Raw genomic sequence first — 20,189 nt, forward strand, 5'->3', positions numbered from 1 at the left:
CATGAGGAAACTGCAATGCCTGTAAATCCATTTCAATCTCCTTATGATGCTATTAAAGAGGGGGCATTAAATGCATTTCTGTATAACAGTAAGGCCTTCTCCAATAACTATGTCAATGACCACACAGATCTCCCTTATCCACTAAAAACTTTCAGGGTTGTTCTGTTTTAATTTGGTCTCTAGATGATTCTCTAATCAGTGTACTAATCTTACTTCCTCAAGCTTTGGGTTAGCAAAATTATTGATGCAGCAGTCAATGAAGCTCTGCCTCAGGTAACATAATTAAAAGTCCCAAGGGAAATAATTTAATTCCCAAATTTCCCTAAGTAGCCACTCTATCTACAGCTTAAAACTCCACAGTGGGAAGTCTGCTATTTGGAAATTGGTCAAAACTAGTATCCTTTTAGAGAAAATCCTAGGTTCCAATTTATGAGACTTCATAAAAATTAAATCAAATTCTATAAAATGTTTTATCTTACTCTATTTATAGTGATGCAGCCTCTTAACTCTAGTCCAATCAGACCTCAGCCCAATCACTCTAATAATAGATTCCTATTTGAAAGTCATTACTGAGGCAATGAATCTGAAGTAATAAATGAGCAACATATTATAGAAATCATTTTAAACTGAATGAGCTTATGAATTTACAAACAAACTACTTCTCTGAAATTCCTACATTTGGGGAATTCTTATCTTTATTTCTGACATTATCTTTCAGAAATAACTAAGGCTGAATCCCTTGACATCCCTCGACATGCAGGTCTGAGAGGAAAAAGGTAGAGAAAGCGTGCTGAGAGAAGACCCAGATTATGGCCCCAGCTCTGCCACTGACCAAGGTAAAAATCACTGAGATTTCCTGAGCTTCCGTCTTTCTTCAAGAAAACATGAGAGCTGCAGCACTTCCCAGAGTTACTCAGAGTACTGAATGGTCTAAAGGACACAAAGCCTTTGGGAATAACACTTATTATTTCTTAGAACCTACGAAATGAACACCTCCACTATTCTGTAGTATATCTTACTGGCAAGCCTCCAAAACAACAAGGAGATAAGTGATTAAAAAAAAAAAAGTTCTGTGAAATTCACTACTGGTTCTTTCCATTAGTGGGCAAATAACATGTTTGCAGCACTTTCTTCTAGGTAAGGCCAAGGTTACCATGATGCTGAAACCCAATTTATTTTGCTAAAATAAAAAGTCATATCATTTCAATTAAAGAGCTTATTAAAATATTAAGAGTAACTGGTATAATGGAGACTAAAAATAAATCTTATTGCTTCAAAATTCCTTCTCCAATTTGTGTTCTCTACTATTGACTGAACTAACCACCACCAAAGACAGGTTCTGCTGAAACACTTAAGAGTCCAGATTTAGACAAGGAGAACATCTAGTCTGTCATTTACATAAGTTGTTGTGCCATACTCTACCCCATTATACTGCACATACATACACACTATACCTATTCAAAACAATCCTGTAAAATAGGTAACATTATACCCAAATGAGCAAATGGAAAAACTAATACTCCTAGCTAGTAGTAGGTGGCAAAGATAAACCTAAATTTGACTCCTGAGCCATCATTTCTAAACTCTATGCTTCCAGTTCTGATCATCTTAAAATACAATGTATCATCCCCTTCTCTCAGCCTCCTCAACAAATATCCAAGGAGCTAAAATTCAGGACAGACAAACATATAAAGCTCCCATTATTCCCACCCACGGGTACAGCCATCCGACACAAACACTAGTAAGGCTTAAAATGCAAGCTTGTTTTACTTGTGAGAGTGGTAACAGAACTCATTTACTATAAAAGCAGTCTTCAGAAAGACCCTAGATACAAACAATAACAGGTCAGAGTTTGCCCAACTATTCAAAGCTTACAGCTAATGAGTCTTAGCAGAAAGTCTGAACACCAGCCCAAGTTCATAGACAAATGCCTCTTCTGAGATTCCATCCCCCTCAAAAAAAGCTCTCCACACAATGTTCTGCAGGTACTTGAGCAATATTTGTCATTCACTTGACCTCCACTGGGGCAGACATTTCCTGTCAGATCCCCACTCCCTCCACTCCAATCACCCCATCCAGTCAGCTTCCTGGGCCCTCTCCTGCTCCGTTTGTCTTCTTACCCTGTGTCTGTCATGTTTTCCGAAATAATTCACCATAAAGCCCTTGTCCTCCAAAATTAGTCCTAAATCATTAACCTGGTACTCTCTCATTTAGGGCTTTCCACATCTTCATTGCCATCACTCTATATTCTGTCCTCAAAATTGTCAATATCCAACCACATGTTTCTCTCCCTACCCCCCATCTCCTGCCATTATCCTCAACACCTTCAATGTTATCCCAATGGGGCTACTTTCCAAACAATATTATGAGCCCCCAATCTTTCTCCTGAGTTTCAGTGGCATATGCCCCACTCTAAGATGGATTGACAATGACCAACAAAAATTTCTGAAATGTAAGAATTATAAGGGGAAAATATCATTCTATTCAAAAACCCAACTATTAAAAAAATAAGAATCACCACCTAGAAGCTATAAGACTGAGAAAATACTGAAAGAATTATTAAAGATTCTAACGTTTTCAGGTCTGTCCCTGATTCAAATGAGGTTATTAAAAAAAAAAAATACAGGGGCACCTGGGTGGCTCAGTTGGTTAAACATCCAACTTCAGCTCAGATCATAATCTCGCGGTTCACGAGTTGAAGCCCCTCAACGGGCTCTGTGCTGACAGCTCAGAGCCTGAAGCCTGCTTCGGATTCTGTGTCTCCCTCTCTCTCTGCCCCTCCCCCACTCGTGCTCTGTTTCTCTCTCTCAAAAATAAATAAAAACGTTAAAAAAAATTTTTAAATAAAAATACAGAGAAATCAAATTACGGTATTCTGACACAGAAATGTCGTTGAGTTATAACTGGATGTTGTGCTCTTGGTCTTTACAAGAGCTGACATAGCTAGCACCTATTTAAATCCCCTCTCTCAAAGTCTACCAACTGCAGAACTGGGGACATCTTTTACACCTAATAACATCCCTCATCAAATTATTAAGAAGAAACAAAGCAATGTATGCAAAATGTATTTTAAAAATTAGTAAACAAGTTTTGATAAAAGGAAAAATAACATTTTCTTTATATCTGACATCTACCAAAAAACTAGTACCAAGTTTTGACACTGTACAGGTACTTGGTAATTATTTTATTAATGCAGAGACCTAAAATGCACTGGAATAATCCCCATGCTAGCAAAACAGAGGCAAAACACCCTCATTTTACAGTTGGAAGCAAGATACTCAGTAATTTAACAGGCCTCCTTGTTTGAAAATTAGTCCAGTCAGTCTCCTCAGTAGTAGATGTATTGTCTGTCTAGTGAATCATAATTCTTTGTAATCAATCCCTTGAGAAATAGCGGAGCTGGTCCCATTTTTATAACTCAGTATTATTACATACTGTTTCTCATAGGACATTACAGTGAGGTATTTTTTTTAATTTTTTTTTAGATATTTTTACTTAAACTAATTAAATAAAAATACTAAATTTTAAGCATTTTTTAAAAGAGTATGCTCTTCCTCATTAGGCTTTTACCATCCCTTTTAATGACCCTATCACAGTCCGGCCAACACCTAACAAAAGACCAGGCACCAATCTCCACTAATTCACCAGGAACTTAGAGATAGGCTAATGTAAATTACTGCCACTAATTTATATGGCTTTAACAAGCCCTTGAAGTTTCAAAGGTAATGCACATGGGGAAAGAAAAATAAAACTTGGTTAGTGCTTTAAAGAATTCAAACTTCAATCCATTTTACACAGTAATGAGGGAAAATTGTACCTTTCCATAACTAAAATCAAAGCTCATGGTCCACATTTTAAAACAGACTGAGGATTTCCTTCAGATCTTTACACAATAAAAATAAATTACACCCAAATGAAATTCATTCTGCTTTAAAATTAATTACAATGTGTGACACTATAGCTCTTTTTGTTTCTTCCTTTCCATAAAAACGTCTCACATCTCTAAACTTATTCGTTTTAATGTTTTTAAGTTTGAGAGAGAGGGAGAGAGAGTGGGGAAGGAGTAGAGAGAAGGAGAGAAAGAATCCCAAGCAGGCTCTGTGCTACCAGAGCAGAGCCCAATGCAGGACTCAATCTCCTTACGAACCATGAGATCATGACCTGAGCCTAAATCAAGGGTTGGACACTTTACCAACTGAGCCACCCAGGTGCCCCTAAACTTACTAGTTTTAAAACAGACCCCCTTTCCTCAAAAAGTTAAAATAGAACTACCCTATGATCCAGCAATTACACTGCTAGGTATTTACCCAAAGAATACAAAAATACTAATTCAAAGGGATACATGCACCCCCATGTTTATAACAGCATTATCAATAATAGCTAAATTATGAAAAAAAAAAAAAAAAAAATTTAAAAAAAAAAAAAAAAAAAGGGGCGCCTGGGTGGCGCAGTCGGTTAAGCGTCCGACTTCAGCCAGGTCACGATCTCGCGGTCTGTGAGTTCGAGCCCCGCGTCAGGCTCTGGGCTGATGGGTCGGAGCCTGGAGCCTGTTTCCGATTCTGTGTCTCCCTCTCTCTCTGCCCCTCCCCCGTTCATGCTCTGTCTCTCTCTGTCCCAAAAATAAATAAAAAACGTTGAAAAAAAAAAAATTAAAAAAAAAAAAATAATAGCTAAATTATGGAAACAGCCCAAGTGCCCATCGTATAATGAGTGTATAAAGAAGACATGATATATGGGGTGCCTGGGTGGCTCAGTCGGTTGAGTATCCAACTTTGGCTCAGGTCATGATCTCACGGTTCGTGAGTCCAAGTCCCTTATCAGTCAATGTAGAGCCTGCTTTGGACCCTCTGTCTCTCTCTCTGCCCTCCCCTGCTGGCTCTCTCTCTTTCTCTCTCTCTCTCAAAATAAATAAATAAAATTTTTTAAAAAGTTAAAAAAAGAAGACGTGGTATGTATATATGTATATATATGTGTGTGTGTGTGTGTGTGTGTGTGTGTGTGTGTGTGTGTATAGATAGATAGATAGATAGATAGATAGATAATGGAATATTACCTGGCCATGAAAAAGAATGAAATCGTGACATTTGCAAGGACATGGAAGAAGCTAGAAAGTATTATGCTAAGCAAAATAAGTCAGGCAGAGAAGACAAATACCATATGATTTCACTCATATATGGAATTTAAGAAATAAAACAAATGGGTGCCTGGGTGGCTCAGTCAGTTGAGCATCCAACTTTGGCTCAGGTCATGATCTCGCAGCTTGTGAGTTCAAGCCCCACATCAGGCTCTGTGCTGACAGCTCAGAACCTGGAATTTGCTTCAGATCCTGTGTCTCCCTCTCTCTGCCCCTTCCCAGCTCACAATCTGTCTGTCTGTCTGTCTCTCTCTCTCTCTCTCTCAAAACTAAATAAACATTAAAAATTTTTTTAAAAAGAAATAAATGAGGAAAGGGGAATAAAAGGAGAGAGAGAGGCAAACCAAGAAACCGACCCTTAACTATAGAGAACAAATTGACAGTTACCAGGGGGAAGACTGGTGGGGGATGAGCAAAATAGGTGATGGGGATTAAGGAGTGCACTTGCTGAGGTGAGCCCCACACTGGACTCTGTGCTGACCATTCAGAGCCTGAAGCCTGCTTCGGATTCTGTGTCACCCTCTCCCTCTGCCCCTCCGCTGCTCATGCTCTGTCTCTCTCTCTCTCAAAAATAAACATACATAAATAAATAAATAAATAAATAAATAAATAAATAAATAAATAAATAAATCTAGACAATAACCAATGTAGAACAACTTTCGAAACAAACTCAACAACTAAAACACAACCCATTGAAGAAATGGGCAGAAGACATGAATATACACTTATCCAAAGAAGACATCCAGATGGCTAACACACACAGGAAAAGATGCTCAACATGACTCCTCATCAAGGAAACACAAACCAAAACCACAGTGATATACCACTTCACACCTGTCAGAATGGTTAGTATTAACAACAGGAAACAACAGATGTTGGTAAGGATGCAGAGTAAGGGGAACCCTTTGGTACTGTTGGTGGGAATGCGAACTGGTGCAGTCACTCTGGAAAACACTATGGAGGCTCCTCAAAAAATTAAAAATAGAACTACCCCATAACACAGCAATTGCACTACTTAGATGCTTATCCAAAGGACACAAAAATGCTGTTTCGAAGGGACACATGCACCCCAGTGTTTATGGCAACACTTTCAACAATAGCCAAAGTATGGAAAGAGCCCAAATGTCCATCGACTGATGAATGGCTAAAGAAGATGTGGTATATATACATATATGTGCAATGGAATATTACTCAGTGACCCAAAAGAATTTCTGGTGCCATGTGCAACAACGTGGATGGAACTAGAGTGTATTATGCTAAGCGAAATAAGTCAGTCACAGAAAGACAAGTATCATATGATTTCACTCAGATATGGAAATTAAGAAACAGAATAGATGAACATAGAAGAAGGGAAGGAAAAATAAAAACAGAGAGGGAGGAAAACTATAAGAGACACTTAAATACAGAAAACAAACTGAGGTTGCTGGAAGGGAAGTGTGTAGGTGGATAGGCTAAATGGATGAAGGACATTAAGGAGGGTACTAGTTGGTACAGCGCTGGGCGTTATATGTAAGTGATGAATCACTGGGATCTACTCCTGAAACCAACAGTACACTGTAGTTAACTTACTTGAATTTAAACAAATCAATTTTTTAAAAGAGAAACAAATAAATTAAAATTCTGCAACAAAAGTACCATAAAAAAAAAGGCAGGCTGTTCACCTTATAAAAAGGTAATTATGAATATGAGAAGGAGGGCAGAGAAGAAAAAGAGAGAAATGTCCAAATAAAAGATTGCAGAGAGCTTTGGACTCCTGAATTGAGTGTGGACCATTAAGGGTTTGAGGTTAATGTGTCTTTGGTTCCACACAGAAGCAACCCCAATCCTCTTGGGAGAAAAGCAACCTCCATTTAGATCTATAAATTTTTCACAAATTAAGATCAAGTCAAAGCATACAACCAAAGATCTCTATACACACAGGGAAGCAAGGCAACACTGGAAAAAGCTAGCAAAAACAACTGACAAAGCATTTAGAACCAGCCCCCACCAAAGGTAGTTGACATTAGAATTACCAGAGAGACACTAAAGAACATGAAATATTTAAAAAAATAAAATATGGAATCACAAAGATAAGCTCACAAAATAAACTATTTGGAATGGCGAGTCAGATCTGGGACGAAGGGGTAGACTTCCAGAAATGAAATACGTCATTACTAAACTAAAAACTCAATGAAAGAGTTAAACAAGAGAGGTAGTTAACCAGAAGATAAAATTTAAGACATTAAACACACGGTGCAGTACATGTAAATTGATGTAAAATCAATTACATTAAAATCTTTGTTCACTAAAAGACACTGTAAATAAACCTATCTCTAAAATTTTTGATATCAACTTCAATTAACTTTAAATACACTGAATTGAGGGGCACCTGGGTGGCTCAGTCGGTTAAGAGCTCAACTTAAGCTCAAGTCACGATCTTATGGTTGGTGAGTTCAAGCCCCACATCAGGCTCTGCACTGACAGTGCAGAACGTGCTTGGGATTCTGTGTGTGTGTGTGTCTCTCTCTCTGCCCCTCCCCAACTTGCACACACATGCTCTCTAAATAAATAAACTTTTTAAAAAATTGGGGCGCCTGGGTGGCGCAGTCCGTTAAGCGTCCGACTTCAGCCAGGTCACGATCTCGCGGTCCGTGAGTTCGAGCCCCGCGTCAGGCTCTGGGCTGATGGCTCGGAGCCTGGAGCCTGTTTCCGATTCTGTGTTTCCCTCTCTCTCTGCCCCTCCCCCGTTCATGCTATGTCTCTCTCTGTCCCAAAAATAAATAAAAAACGTTGAAAAAAAAAAATTAAAAAAATAAATAAATAAATAAATAAATAAATACACTGAATTGAATCCACAAAACTGGGACATCTCAGACCTTTACTGATGCTGCAGCTTTTATTTTCCAAATGGCCAAAATACCAAAATGCCTACTGTATTTATGGATTGAAAACTGCTTATAAAGCCTTCACTATTACACCTACTTTTGAAGATTATAATAGTCTATGTGGCCAAATATTTGAGGTTATTCTGGACTTATTTCAATGTTCTTCATTTTTAATTCTTCACAGCCATGTGAGAGTAAAGATAAATAATTTGTCTTCTTCCTTTTCAAGTGTTTCTGGATAAGGAATTCAAAAAAACTAAACACATTTTTTGGTGTAATATAAAATATTCATTATATTTTCTTATCAAAACAGTTACCAAGTATTTTTATGTTTGTAAACAAATATGTTTTCACAACATACCTTGTATATATGTAAAAAGTATTTCACTCTTGCTGCTCATTCTCTGATGAAGAAAAAAATCAGTGAAAATTACAGAAACTGTGGTAGAACTTTATTTGCCCTCTGGTCCTGTACCTTTGGCTAGTCACATACCTACTCAAGAAACCTTCACCATGGGGTACAACAGGATGAAGATATGAACTTACTTTTAACATCCCTTACTAGACTGACTGCTATATCAAGTATTAAGTGCACAACACTTAAATGACAATTAGTGTAACTGAGTAGCTTCTAATTTTGTTTTTAATTCTTCAGCTTATGTGTAAACAATTCAAAAGTATGTTCCATACTAAGTGGTATTGTGCAACTTCACTTTTTTTAATAATAAATTTTTTTTAATTCATAAATTGCAAGACCTGTTTTAGTATTCTTTTAAATTATTTTAACGTTTATTTATTTTTGGGAGATAGAGCACAAGCAGGGAAGGGGCAGAGAAGAGAGGGAGACACAGAATCTGAAGCAGACTCCAGGCTCTGAGCTGTCAGCACAGGGCCTGATGTGGGGCTTAAACCCACAAACCATAAGATCATGACCTGAGCCAAAATCGGGCACCCAACAAACTGAGCCATTGAAGCACCCCTAACTTCACTTTATTTAATGTGTACAACAGTCCCATGAACTTGATAAAGTATAACCTTGGATAGCTTCAGGGGCTAGGATTTAAATTCATCATTATCACAAAAAAAAAAAAAAAGACACTGAAAACAAAAGAAACAAAAATATAAAGGAGTAAGTCACAAATGAAGCAAATAATTCAACAAATATAACTGGCATAATTTTGTTTTCCAGAATACATTAAAAAAAACTCAAGGGGCGCCTGGGTGGCGCAGTCGGTTAAGCGTCCGACTTCAGCCAGGTCACGATCTCACGGTCTGTGAGTTCGAGCCCCGCGTCAGGCTCTGGGCTGATGGCTCAGAGCCTGGAGCCTGTTTCCGATTCTGTGTCTCCCTCTCTCTCTGTCCCTCCCCCGTTCATGCTCTGTCTCTCTCTGTCCCAAAAAATAAAATAAAAACGTTGAAAAAAAAAAAAAAAAAAAAAAAACTCAAATAATCAGAAAAAGTCAAGCAGTCTAACAGAAAAATAGGCAGTGGATGTTTCACAATGGAGGAATCATAAATGCCAACAAAGACATGAAAAGCTATTGTATGTCACTTGTATTCAAAGAAATGCAAATTCCCATGTGAGATATTTTATCGGAAAAAGATTGACAATAAGTAAGATGAACAACATTAAATGTTGAAGAGAATTTATGTCAGCATGAGGATGCTTTTGGAGCCAACAGAAATGCTCTAAGACTGGACTCAAGGTGCTGGTTACACAAAAATCATTGAATTCTACACTTAAAATAGGCAAATTTTGTAATATACGAATTATACCTCAACAAAGCTTTCTTAAAAATGATGATACACTGCTGGAGGAAAGTAAATTGGTACAAATTTCTTGAAAAACAGGTCAACAGTATGTGATAATGTTGAACACTCCACGAGCTAGCACTTCCATTCCAAGGTAACTGCTTTAGGGAAACTTTTATACATATGCACTAGGAACCATGCACAGAAATGTGCTCACAACAGCAATATTTATTTATATTTTTAAATTTTAATTCCAGTAGGGCTAACAGGCAGTATATTAGTTACAGGTATACAATATAGTGATTCGACAATTCCATACATTACTCAGTGTTCATCATGTTAAGTGTACTCTAATCCCCTTCACCTGTATCACCCAGAAATATCTATTATTTTAAAAAGAAACAGAAAATGTCCCCTGGCAAGATAATAAAAAATAAAATATATATTCAACAAATGGAATATTATACAGCACTGAAAATTATTCACAAATAATACGAATAATCCTGGGAAGCTTATTGTTGGGTAAAAAAATGTCTCAAAGACTACATAAAGTGATACTATTTAAAGTCAAAATAAGCCAAATGAATATATTGCTTAAAAATATATGCATCTAGGCCAACAGGCACATGAAAAGATGCTCAACATCACTCCTCATCAGGGAAATGCAAATCAAAACCACACTCAGATATCACCTCACGCCAGTCAGAATGGCCAAAATGAACAAATCAGGAGACTATAGATGCTGGAGAGGATGTGGAGAAATGGGAACCCTCTAGCACTGTTGGTGGGAATGCAAACTGGTGCAGCCACTCTGGAAAACAGTGTGGAGGTTCCTCAAAAAATTAAAAATAGATTTACGCTATGACCCAGCAGTAGCACTACTAGGAATTTACCCCAGGGATACAGGAGTACTGACGCATAAGGGCACTTGTACCCCAATGTTTATAGCAGCACTCTCAACAATAGCCAAATTGTGGAAAAAGCCTAAATGTCCATCAACTGATGAATGGATAAAGAAATTGTGGTTTATATACACAATAGAATACTACGTGGCAATGAGAAAGAATGAAATATGGCCCTTTATAGCCATATAGCAACGTGGATGGAACTGGAGAGTGTTATGCTAAGTGAAATAAATCATACAGAGAAAGACATATACCATATGTTTTCACTCATATGTGGATCCTGAGAAACTTAACAGAAACCCATGGGGGAGGGGAAGGAAAAAAAAGAAAAAAAGAGGTTAGAGTGGGAGAGAGAGCCAAAGCATAAGAGACTCTTTAAAACTGAGAACAAACTGAGGGTTTATGGGGGGTGGGAGGGAGGGGAGGGGAGGTGATGGGCATTGAAGAGGGCATCTTTTGGGATGAGCACTGGGTGTGGTATGGAAACTAATTTGACAATAAATTTCATATAATAAAATAAATAAAAAATAAATGTGCTGATCTAAATATATATATATATGCGCATCTGTGGGGCACCTGTGCATCAGTTAAGCATCCAACTCTTCATGTCGGCTCAGATCATGATCTCTCAGTTTGGGAGATCGAGCCCCATGACAGGCTCTGCACTATTAGTGCAACTGCTTGGGATTTTCTCTCTCCCTTTCTCTCTGCCCCTCCTCTGCTTGTGCTCTTTCCCTCAAAATAAATAAATAAACATTACTATATTGTATATACATTGTAAATATATTATATATACATATATATAGTAACGTTTATTTTTTATACTACACATACAAACACACACACACACACACACACACACACACGCATCTGTGAGAAAATTATGTTTTTAAAAGGCAAAAAATCAAACACAAAATTCAGGCCACCCCTGGGTGATAGGGTAGGTAGCAAGGAAGGGCTGTAGAGAGTAATCCATGGCCAAGTACTGTTAACATTCTACTGTTGGACTGCATGGTACGTTTGAGGTATTCAATGTATCATGGTGCTTTAAAACTTAAATACACTGCACATAATCAGGTGTTACATTCAAAAATACAATAAAGAAAAAATCACAATAAAGTAGGTCTCTCCTGATACACACACCATGGCACCAAATTCTGTCTGGCCGGTGACAAGATGATGGTCTATATCTTAAAAACAACAGGGGTATTTTTTAAAGCATTAATCCCTAAGCAAACATCCTTTATGGTTCTGACAGGCTTTGACAGATGATTAGAAAGTTTCAACTGCTGGCCTGGACTTACGCACAAATGACAATTGCAGAACAGAATCTTCCCAGTCCTCCTGGAATCAGCTATTGGATATCTCATTACAGACTCAGGATTTTTGCCTTTCTTGCTTTAATAGTGCCACCACCAGCAGCTAACATTTACCCAACATATACTATGGAACAGGCCACAAGGTATTTCATTTGTAACATCTTTTACCCTGAGGCAGACACTAAAATCATCTATTATCAGTGCCATTTTATAGATGAGGAAACTGCAGCCAAGAGAAACTGGATAACTTGCCTAAGATCTCACAGCTCATAATCAAGGAGCTGCCATTCAAGAGTGAGAATGGAAAACTTTAACCAACTCTGGCTCAACTACTCTGAAGCCACACAGCCAAGCAATGAGCCAGAAAATCAACTCTAAACCACCTAGTTTTATATAATCAAGGAGGTAAAAACTTACTTCTATCCCTCAATAACTGGAAAGGAAAGTTAGTATGCTTTTTACTTTCTATTTTTTTAAAGGACTACTTGTCAAGAAGATGATTTGTAAATACTGGCTTAGGCTAAGAGCAGGACTAATAGATTTACTCAAAGATCTGCTGTCTATTAAAAAAAATCACAGATGTAATAAACAGAATTGTCAAACTTATTTTACACATCGACACATGGCCCTTGAAGGGTATCCTAAAGGGGACCTGAACCATAATGAAGCCTTGTTCTCCTTTAAAGAGGATCAATTGTCTCCATATTTAATAAAACAAGAAAATCCCATACTTACACCCTGGTAAGTTAGTTTTTTCATATGGGAAATTAAAAACACAACAATCTTTACTAATGTATTCATACTTTTCTAGATTAAGCAAGCCCTTGTTCATCCAACTGTTTTAAGTGTATTATACTATAGTGTAACACAGTATTTCAAAACATTTGTATAATACACTTTTATGACAGAGACTACCTAAGTACTTAGTATCTGTTTTCACCCTCTTTACTACTTGATACTTATTAATAATTCCAGGAAAATCCCAATTTAGAAAAGATTTTATCTGTCTCTCCAAATTCTTCTATAGACTTCTATCTACTTTTTCTTCTGTTTCTCCCAGTTGTTTTTTTCCACCTTGCTTCATTTTTCTCTTGGTGTAACTTCTCACTTAAAGCAATTTTAGATTTAACACACTCTCATAACACTTGGCAGAGAGCTGCAACTATTGAGCTTCCCTTTCATTGTTCATAAATAAAAACAATCTAAGGCATGAAAAATGATCTCATTTTCATTCCTCACAGTGTAAAATTCTGGATCATATACACAGGCTCAACATTATTCCTTCAGTGAAAATGGGGGAACTAACAATAATTTCCCTGAATATTAAACTATATTTTCTCATTGTAGAAAATTTGGAATATAAGTTTTTAAGAGATCAAACTTACTTATAAACCTGCAAACAAAAGAAAACCATTATATAATTTTAGTTATACCTTTCTCTAAAAAGAAATATTTTAAATTAAAACATAATTAGAATCAGACTTCTGGAATCTGTGGCTCTAATTATATTCCAGTGACCCCAAAAGCCCACTGACAGGTTGTAACTCACTTTGAGGAATCCAGGCTAGGAAACTGGTGTGTGGGAGCAGTTCCACAACCTCTCCATTTCAGCCAGACCAGCCACTCTCTGCCCATGGTCAATTGGATGATTTATCATGGGAATTCTACACAATACTGGAAACCCAATGTGGTCATTTCAAGATCTTGGGGATATAGCTATACACAGTTACTTTGGTTTATTCACTCACCATTGAATTATGAACACTTTCTTAACATCTATTTTATTGTACATATTACTTCATGTCTATAAGAATTTGTATCATTATTTTCCTTTCTAATATACACATCGTTTTACATTATTTGCTCTAATTTTAAGAAACACTGGAAAATAATTTTGGTGCATAAATATTGACCCATATATCTGATCATTTCTAAAACAGATTCTAGAAGCAGAAGGTGTGGATCAATAGTTCCTTTTTTACAGCAGAGTTACATGAGTCTTTCTACTCTATAAAATCCCTTTTAAAAAAATACCCACTTCCATGTCTTTAAAAGCCATAATAAAGATGAAATCTAGACTATCTTCATCTTCCTTTTTTTTTTTTTTTAATGGGGAAGAGTGGGGCCAAAGTAAGAATGGGGCTTCAAATGGACATGCCTTAATCAGAGTACTTTTATAAGCCTGCAGGCAAAGCCTGGGCTGCAATGGGAACAGAAGAAGCTTGCTTCTGAAGATACTAAACATCCAGTGAAGACCCTGGCAGATATTAACCCAAGACAGGAAGAGGTCCAGAGTACCCAACAAAGTTCAAAGTTCTAATTTTCCTTCCTGGTGCCACTGTAGAGTAGTAGAAAGAGAATGGGAACGAGGGCCTCCCAAGTTCTGCCACTAAGTATGTGTCATCTTAGATGAATCCTCACATTTCAGTCTGAGGTTCTTCATCTACAAATGTGTTGACTACATCATATGATTTCCAACACTCCTTCCAGGTAAAATCAATGATTTTATGATCACCAGTCAAATTCAGTAATAAAATTCTGGTTCTTCACCTCTTGGCTTCATGCTCTTGCCCCTTCAGTAATTCCTACTGCTGCTTCCCTAATACTTTCCCACAGATATTTGCCCCTCTGGGCCTACTGATCATCTAGTACCCACACAACCCTTAGCATCCTTACCCCTCACCATGGCTCATATGTCTGAGGGCCTCTGTACCTTTAATCCTCACCATAATCTCAGGGATTACGCGACTCCTCAGGACCCAAAATCATTTCCAACATAAGATCAAACAGTTTTTCCCATAAACATGCTGAGATCAACAGCTGCTTATCTCAAGTGGCAGCCCAATCTGTTCTGGGGCAGAGATGTATTCTTCAGAAAGTTCTTCCAGAGACAAAATTGATGTTCCCTACAGTGATCTCACCTAACCTTCTCACATGCAACACGCTTGAAGGCAGTGGTGATATACTCTGAGGTCACCCTGCATCTGGGCTTTAATTCTCTTCCATTGGCAGTTCCTATACAATTCCTGGTATGCTGCTCTGGCAATAGCCCTCTAAAAGCTTCCAGAACTGATGGAACATTCTAGATGCAATATGACTAGTGAATTGGAAATACTATCACCTCCCCTGTCTGGATGGCATAATATGGGATCATGCAGGTTAAGACTTCATTCACTGAAGATCAGCCATAATATGCCAGCAGATAATGACTTCTGATTAACTAGAAGCCTTATTTCACAGAACTAAAATCTGAAAGTCATGATCCTATAAACTAATAGTTCTCTCTTTTCACCAAAACATGTCTGGAATAATGACATTTTACCTTGGATGTGAAAATTACACACACAGTGTTCTGGCTTTAAATAACTTCTTATTTCAAGATAAATGATATACTGACATGATAAAAATACAAAATGAAAAGGAACTCCATTCGTGACTCAGTTTAAACTGTTTAACTTCATTTGGAAATGCTCAGCCTTAGATAAATTTGTTGTCCAAGTGCACCATCTGGTGGATAAAGGTATTTAAGCTCCCCCATTATATATATAAATATATAATTTATGTAATTATACATATATAATTTATAAGGCCAAAATGTCATTGCAACTAAAATCTTAGTGTAAAGATTCCCATGCTTTAGCCAAAAGATTTCTATAGAGGGGCTCTTGACAAGATTATAATACGAAAAAAATCTAGAGTTCATAAACTTCACTATCGAAGAATCCAGTTCACTTTCTTGAAGAAATGTTGCTCATATGAAGCAAACATTTTTAATCTGGGAGGAACTTCAGATAACAGTTTATTCAAATCCTTCCCTTTACAGATGAAGAATCTAAGGCAAAGACAGAGCTCTCCTGAAAGTCACGGCTAGGGATAGCAGGCATTGATTATATAAATAAAGAGGTCAAATATTCTCAACTGTTTAACATGGCCTTCTATTTAAAGAGGTTGTGCAAGAGTCCAGGACCAGATGGCTTCCCAGGGGAGTTCTACCAGACGTTTAAAGCAGAGATAATACCTATCCTTCTCAAGCTATTCCAAGAAATAGAAAGGGAAGGAAAACTTCCAGACTCATTCTATGAAGCCAGTATTACTTTGATTCCTAAACCAGACAGAGACCCAGTAAAAAAAGAGAACTACAGGCCAATATCCCTGATGAATATGGATGCAAAAATTCTCAATAAGATACTAGCAAATCGAATTCAACAGCATATAAAAAGAATTATTCACCATGATCAAGTGGGATTCATTCCTGGGATGCAGGGCTGGTTCAACATTCGCAAATCAATCAACGTGATACATCACATTAATAAAAAAAAAAGAGAAGAACCATATGATCCTGTCAATCGATGCAGAAAAGGCCTTTGACAAAATCCAGCACCCTTTCTTAATAAAAACCCTTGAGAAAGTCGGGATAGAAGGAACATACTTAAAGATCATAAATGCCATTTATGAAAAGCCCACAGCTAACATCATCCTCAATGGGGAAAAACTGAGAGCTTTCCCCCTGAGATCAGGAACATGACAGGGATGCCCACTCTCACCACTGTTGTTTAATATAGTGTTGGAAGTTCTAGCATCAGCAATCAGACAACAAAAGGAAATCAAAGGCATCAAAATTGGCAAAGATGAAGTCAAGCTTTTGCTTTTTGCAGATGACATGATATTATACATGGAAAATCCGATAGACTCCACCAAAAGTCTGCTAGAACTGATACATGAATTCAGCAAAGTTTCAGGATACAAAATCAATGTAGAGAAATCAGTTGCATTCTTATACACTAACAATGAAGCAACAGAAAGACAAATAAAGAAACTGATCCCATTCACAATTGCACCAAGAAGCATAAAATACCTAGGAATAAATCTACCCAAAGATGTAAAAGATCAGTATGCTGAAAACTATAGAAACTTATGAAGGTAATTGAAGAAGATATAAAGAAATGGAAAGACATTCCCTGCTCATGGATTGGAAGAATAAATATTGTCAAAATGTCAATACTACACAAAGCTATCTACACATTCAATGCAATCCCAATCAAAATTGCACCAGCATTCTTCTCGAAACTAGAACAAGCCATCCTAAAATTCATATGGAACCACAAAAGGCCCGAATAGCCAAAGTCATTTTGAAGAAGAAGACCAAAGCAGGAGGCATCACAATCCCAGACTTTAGCCTCTACTACAAAGCTGTAATCACCAAGACAGCATGGTATTGGCACAAAAACAGACACATAGACCAATGGAATAGAATAGAAACCCCAGAACTAGACCCACAAATGTATGGCCAACTCATCTTTGACAAAGCAGGAAAAAACATCCAATGGAAAAAAGACAGTCTCTTTAACAAATGGTGCTGGGAGAACTGGACAGCAACATGCAGAAGGTTGAAACTAGACCACTTTCTCACACCATTCACCAAAATAAACTCAAAATGGATAAAGGACCTGAATGTGAGACAGGAAACCATCAAAACCCTAGAGGAGAAAGCAGGAAAAGACCTCTCTGACCTCAGCCGTAGCAATCTCTTACTCGACACATCCCCAAAGGCAAGGGAATTAAAAGCAAAAATGAATTACTGGGACCTTATGAAGATAAAAAGCTTCTGCACAGCAAAGGAAACAACCAACAAAACTAAAAGGCAACCAACGGAATGGGAAAAGATATTTGCAAATGACATATCGGACAAAGGGCTAGTATCCAAAATCTGTAAAGAGCTCATCAAACTCCACACCCAAAAAACAAATAACCCAGTGAAGAAATGGGCAGAAAACATGAATAGACACTTCTCTAAAGAAGACATCCGGATGGCCAACAGGCACATGAAAAGATGTTCAACGTCGCTCCTTATCAGGGAAATACAAATCAAAACCACACTCAGATATCACCTCACACCAGTCAGAATGGCCAAAATGAACAAATCAGGAGACTCTAGATGCTGGAGAGGATGTGGAGAAACGGGAACCCTCTTGCACTGTTGGTGGGAATGCAAACTGGTGCAGCCACTCTGGAAAACAGTGTGGAGGTTCCTCAGAAAATTAAAAATAGACCTACCCTATGACCCAGCAATAGCACTGCTAGGAATTTACCCAAGGGATACAGGAGTACTGATGCATAGGGGCACTTGTACCCCAATGTTTATAGCAGCACTCTCAACAATAGCAAATTATGGAAAGAGCCTAAATGTCCATCAACTGATGAATGGATAAAGAAATTGTGGTTCATATACACAATGGAATACTACGTGGCAATGAGAAAGAATGAAATATGGCCTTTTGTAGCAACGTGGATGGAACTGGAGAGTGTGATGCTAAGTGAAATAAGCCATACAGAGAAAGACAGATACCATATGGTTTCACTCTTATGTGGATCCTGAGAAACTTAACAGAAACCCATGAAGGAGGGGAAGGAAAAAAAAAAAAAAAAAGAGGCTAGAGTGGGAGAGAGCCAAAGCATAGGAGACTGTTAAAAACTGAGAACAAACTGAGGGTTGATGGGAGGTGGGAGGGAGGGGAGGGTGGGTGATGGGTTTTAAGGAGGGCACCTTTTGGGATGAGCACTGGGTGTTGTATGGAAACTAATTTGACAATAAATTTCATATATTGAAAAAATAAATAAATAAATACATAAATAAATAAATAAAACTGAAGCCAAAAATAAATAAATAAATAAAGAGGTTGTGCAGGAAAGGCAGGAAATGAGGCAGCCAGTGTCTGTGGCAAAGTGCCACTCTCTTGGGTTGGCAATAATCTGCCCACCTCACTGTGGACTGTGGCCTACCCCTAAACTGACCCGCAACCAGAAGTTGTTATATCCTCCCTGCCTCCACAGCCTGTTTGCATCCCTCTTCACCTTAGATTTATGTTTTCCTCCACCCAAGAAAACCAACCTACCAATAAAAGTAAGACAGATAAAATAAATGTTAAATCACCCTTTTGAAGAGTATCTATCAACACAGGAAAGAGTTCATAATGTGTTAAAATGGGAGAGGAAAAGAAAGGACCAAATATGTTCACTATGATACCGTATCTGTAAAAAAAAAAAACAAAAAAAAAAACAAAAAAATACAGTTCTAGAGAATTAAATAGAGAAAAAACATTGGAAAGAAATACATTAAACATTTTGACAGCTAGTGTCTCTGAATGCCAGGATTATAAGTGATTTCAAATTTTTTTCTCTTACATAATGCTTTGCACATTTTTTATCCTTAACATTTATATGTTTTTAAATTTATTTTGAGACAGACAGAGGCAGCATGAGTGGGGGAGGGACAGAGACAGTGGGAGAGAGAGAAAATCCCAGGCAAACTCTGCACTGTCAGCACAGAGCCCGATGCAGGGCTCTAACTCAAGGAACTGTGAGATCACGACCTAAGCCAAAAACATGAGTCAGACACTTAACCAACAGAGCTACCCAGGCTAAGCTCCTTCTTAACATTTATATTAACAAAAAGAAATTTTTATGTTAAATAGTTATATATTTATACTCATAGACCATCAGAAAATGAACAAAAGAAACTGGAAAGAGGACTCCAAACACATATCCATCCATCCAGTACATAAATAGCAGGGGAAAAAATTCTCCAGCTCTCAAGGAGAAATACACAGAATAAGACACTGCATTTTTCTCTTAAGGCTTACCATGGTATTTTTCAAAATATTTTTAATTATCTATCAATTGTCTATTAATAAATACCCGGATGCCTAGCAAATTAATACTTAAGGATAAAGTTAGAAATATAATTTCTTTAAAATATTTTCTATATTTTGAGACTTAAGGACTTGAGTTCACATCCTAAGTCCATTTTCTGCTTGTAAAATTTTGCCTGAGTTATATGACAGAATATATGGCATGGTATTCCCCAAAGAACTCCAGATCTTCCAGTTTGAGAACTACTATCTCTCAATGTAATTAGGGCTTTGAAGTATATATCAGGAACACAGTTACTGGAAGGTCAGTATCAAGAATGGAACATTGTTCCCTTGCCTCAAGATCCCTGTATCGTCTATGCAGACTGAGATCAGTGAAGGAATCTTTTGCAAAATATCTTACAGGAGCAGTTTTCAAGTGCTTTCTGGGGACCACTGGGAAATACCCAGGTCCCATTAGGGTCTGTGGCATCAAAACAGTCTTAATTATACCAAGACATTATGTGCCTTTACACTCTCATTCTCACATGAGGTCGAGTTTCTGCAGGCCACATGACATCACCACG

At 37.5% G+C, this 20,189-nt stretch overlaps 1 protein-coding gene and 1 long non-coding RNA gene across 21 annotated transcripts in view; one reads left to right on the top strand and one right to left on the bottom strand.

Moving 5' to 3' along the window:
* The window catches only part of KDM4C (lysine demethylase 4C), a 443,090-nt gene that overhangs the window by 358,884 nt on the left and 64,017 nt on the right, over nucleotides 1-20,189 (bottom strand). Inside the window, exon 7 of one of the 19 annotated variants that reach the window (XM_058695415.1) lies at nucleotides 8,360-8,402. The exons of the other annotated variants lie outside the window; for them this stretch is intronic. Within the exon in view, the coding sequence (XP_058551398.1) occupies nucleotides 8,360-8,402 (43 nt within the window). The remainder of the gene's footprint in view (nucleotides 1-8,359; nucleotides 8,403-20,189) is intronic. 19 annotated transcript variants of the gene reach the window in all.
* LOC131491898 (uncharacterized) overlaps nucleotides 1-20,189 on the top strand; it is a 72,557-nt gene that overhangs the window by 45,132 nt on the left and 7,236 nt on the right. For both annotated transcript variants that reach the window (XR_009251712.1, XR_009251713.1), the window contains exon 4: nucleotides 719-836. This is a non-coding gene — a long non-coding RNA (uncharacterized LOC131491898). The remainder of the gene's footprint in view (nucleotides 1-718; nucleotides 837-20,189) is intronic.

The sequence above is a fragment of the Neofelis nebulosa genome, chromosome 12, assembly GCF_028018385.1.
Source record: "Neofelis nebulosa isolate mNeoNeb1 chromosome 12, mNeoNeb1.pri, whole genome shotgun sequence".
NCBI classification, from domain to species: Eukaryota; Metazoa; Chordata; class Mammalia; order Carnivora; family Felidae; genus Neofelis; species Neofelis nebulosa.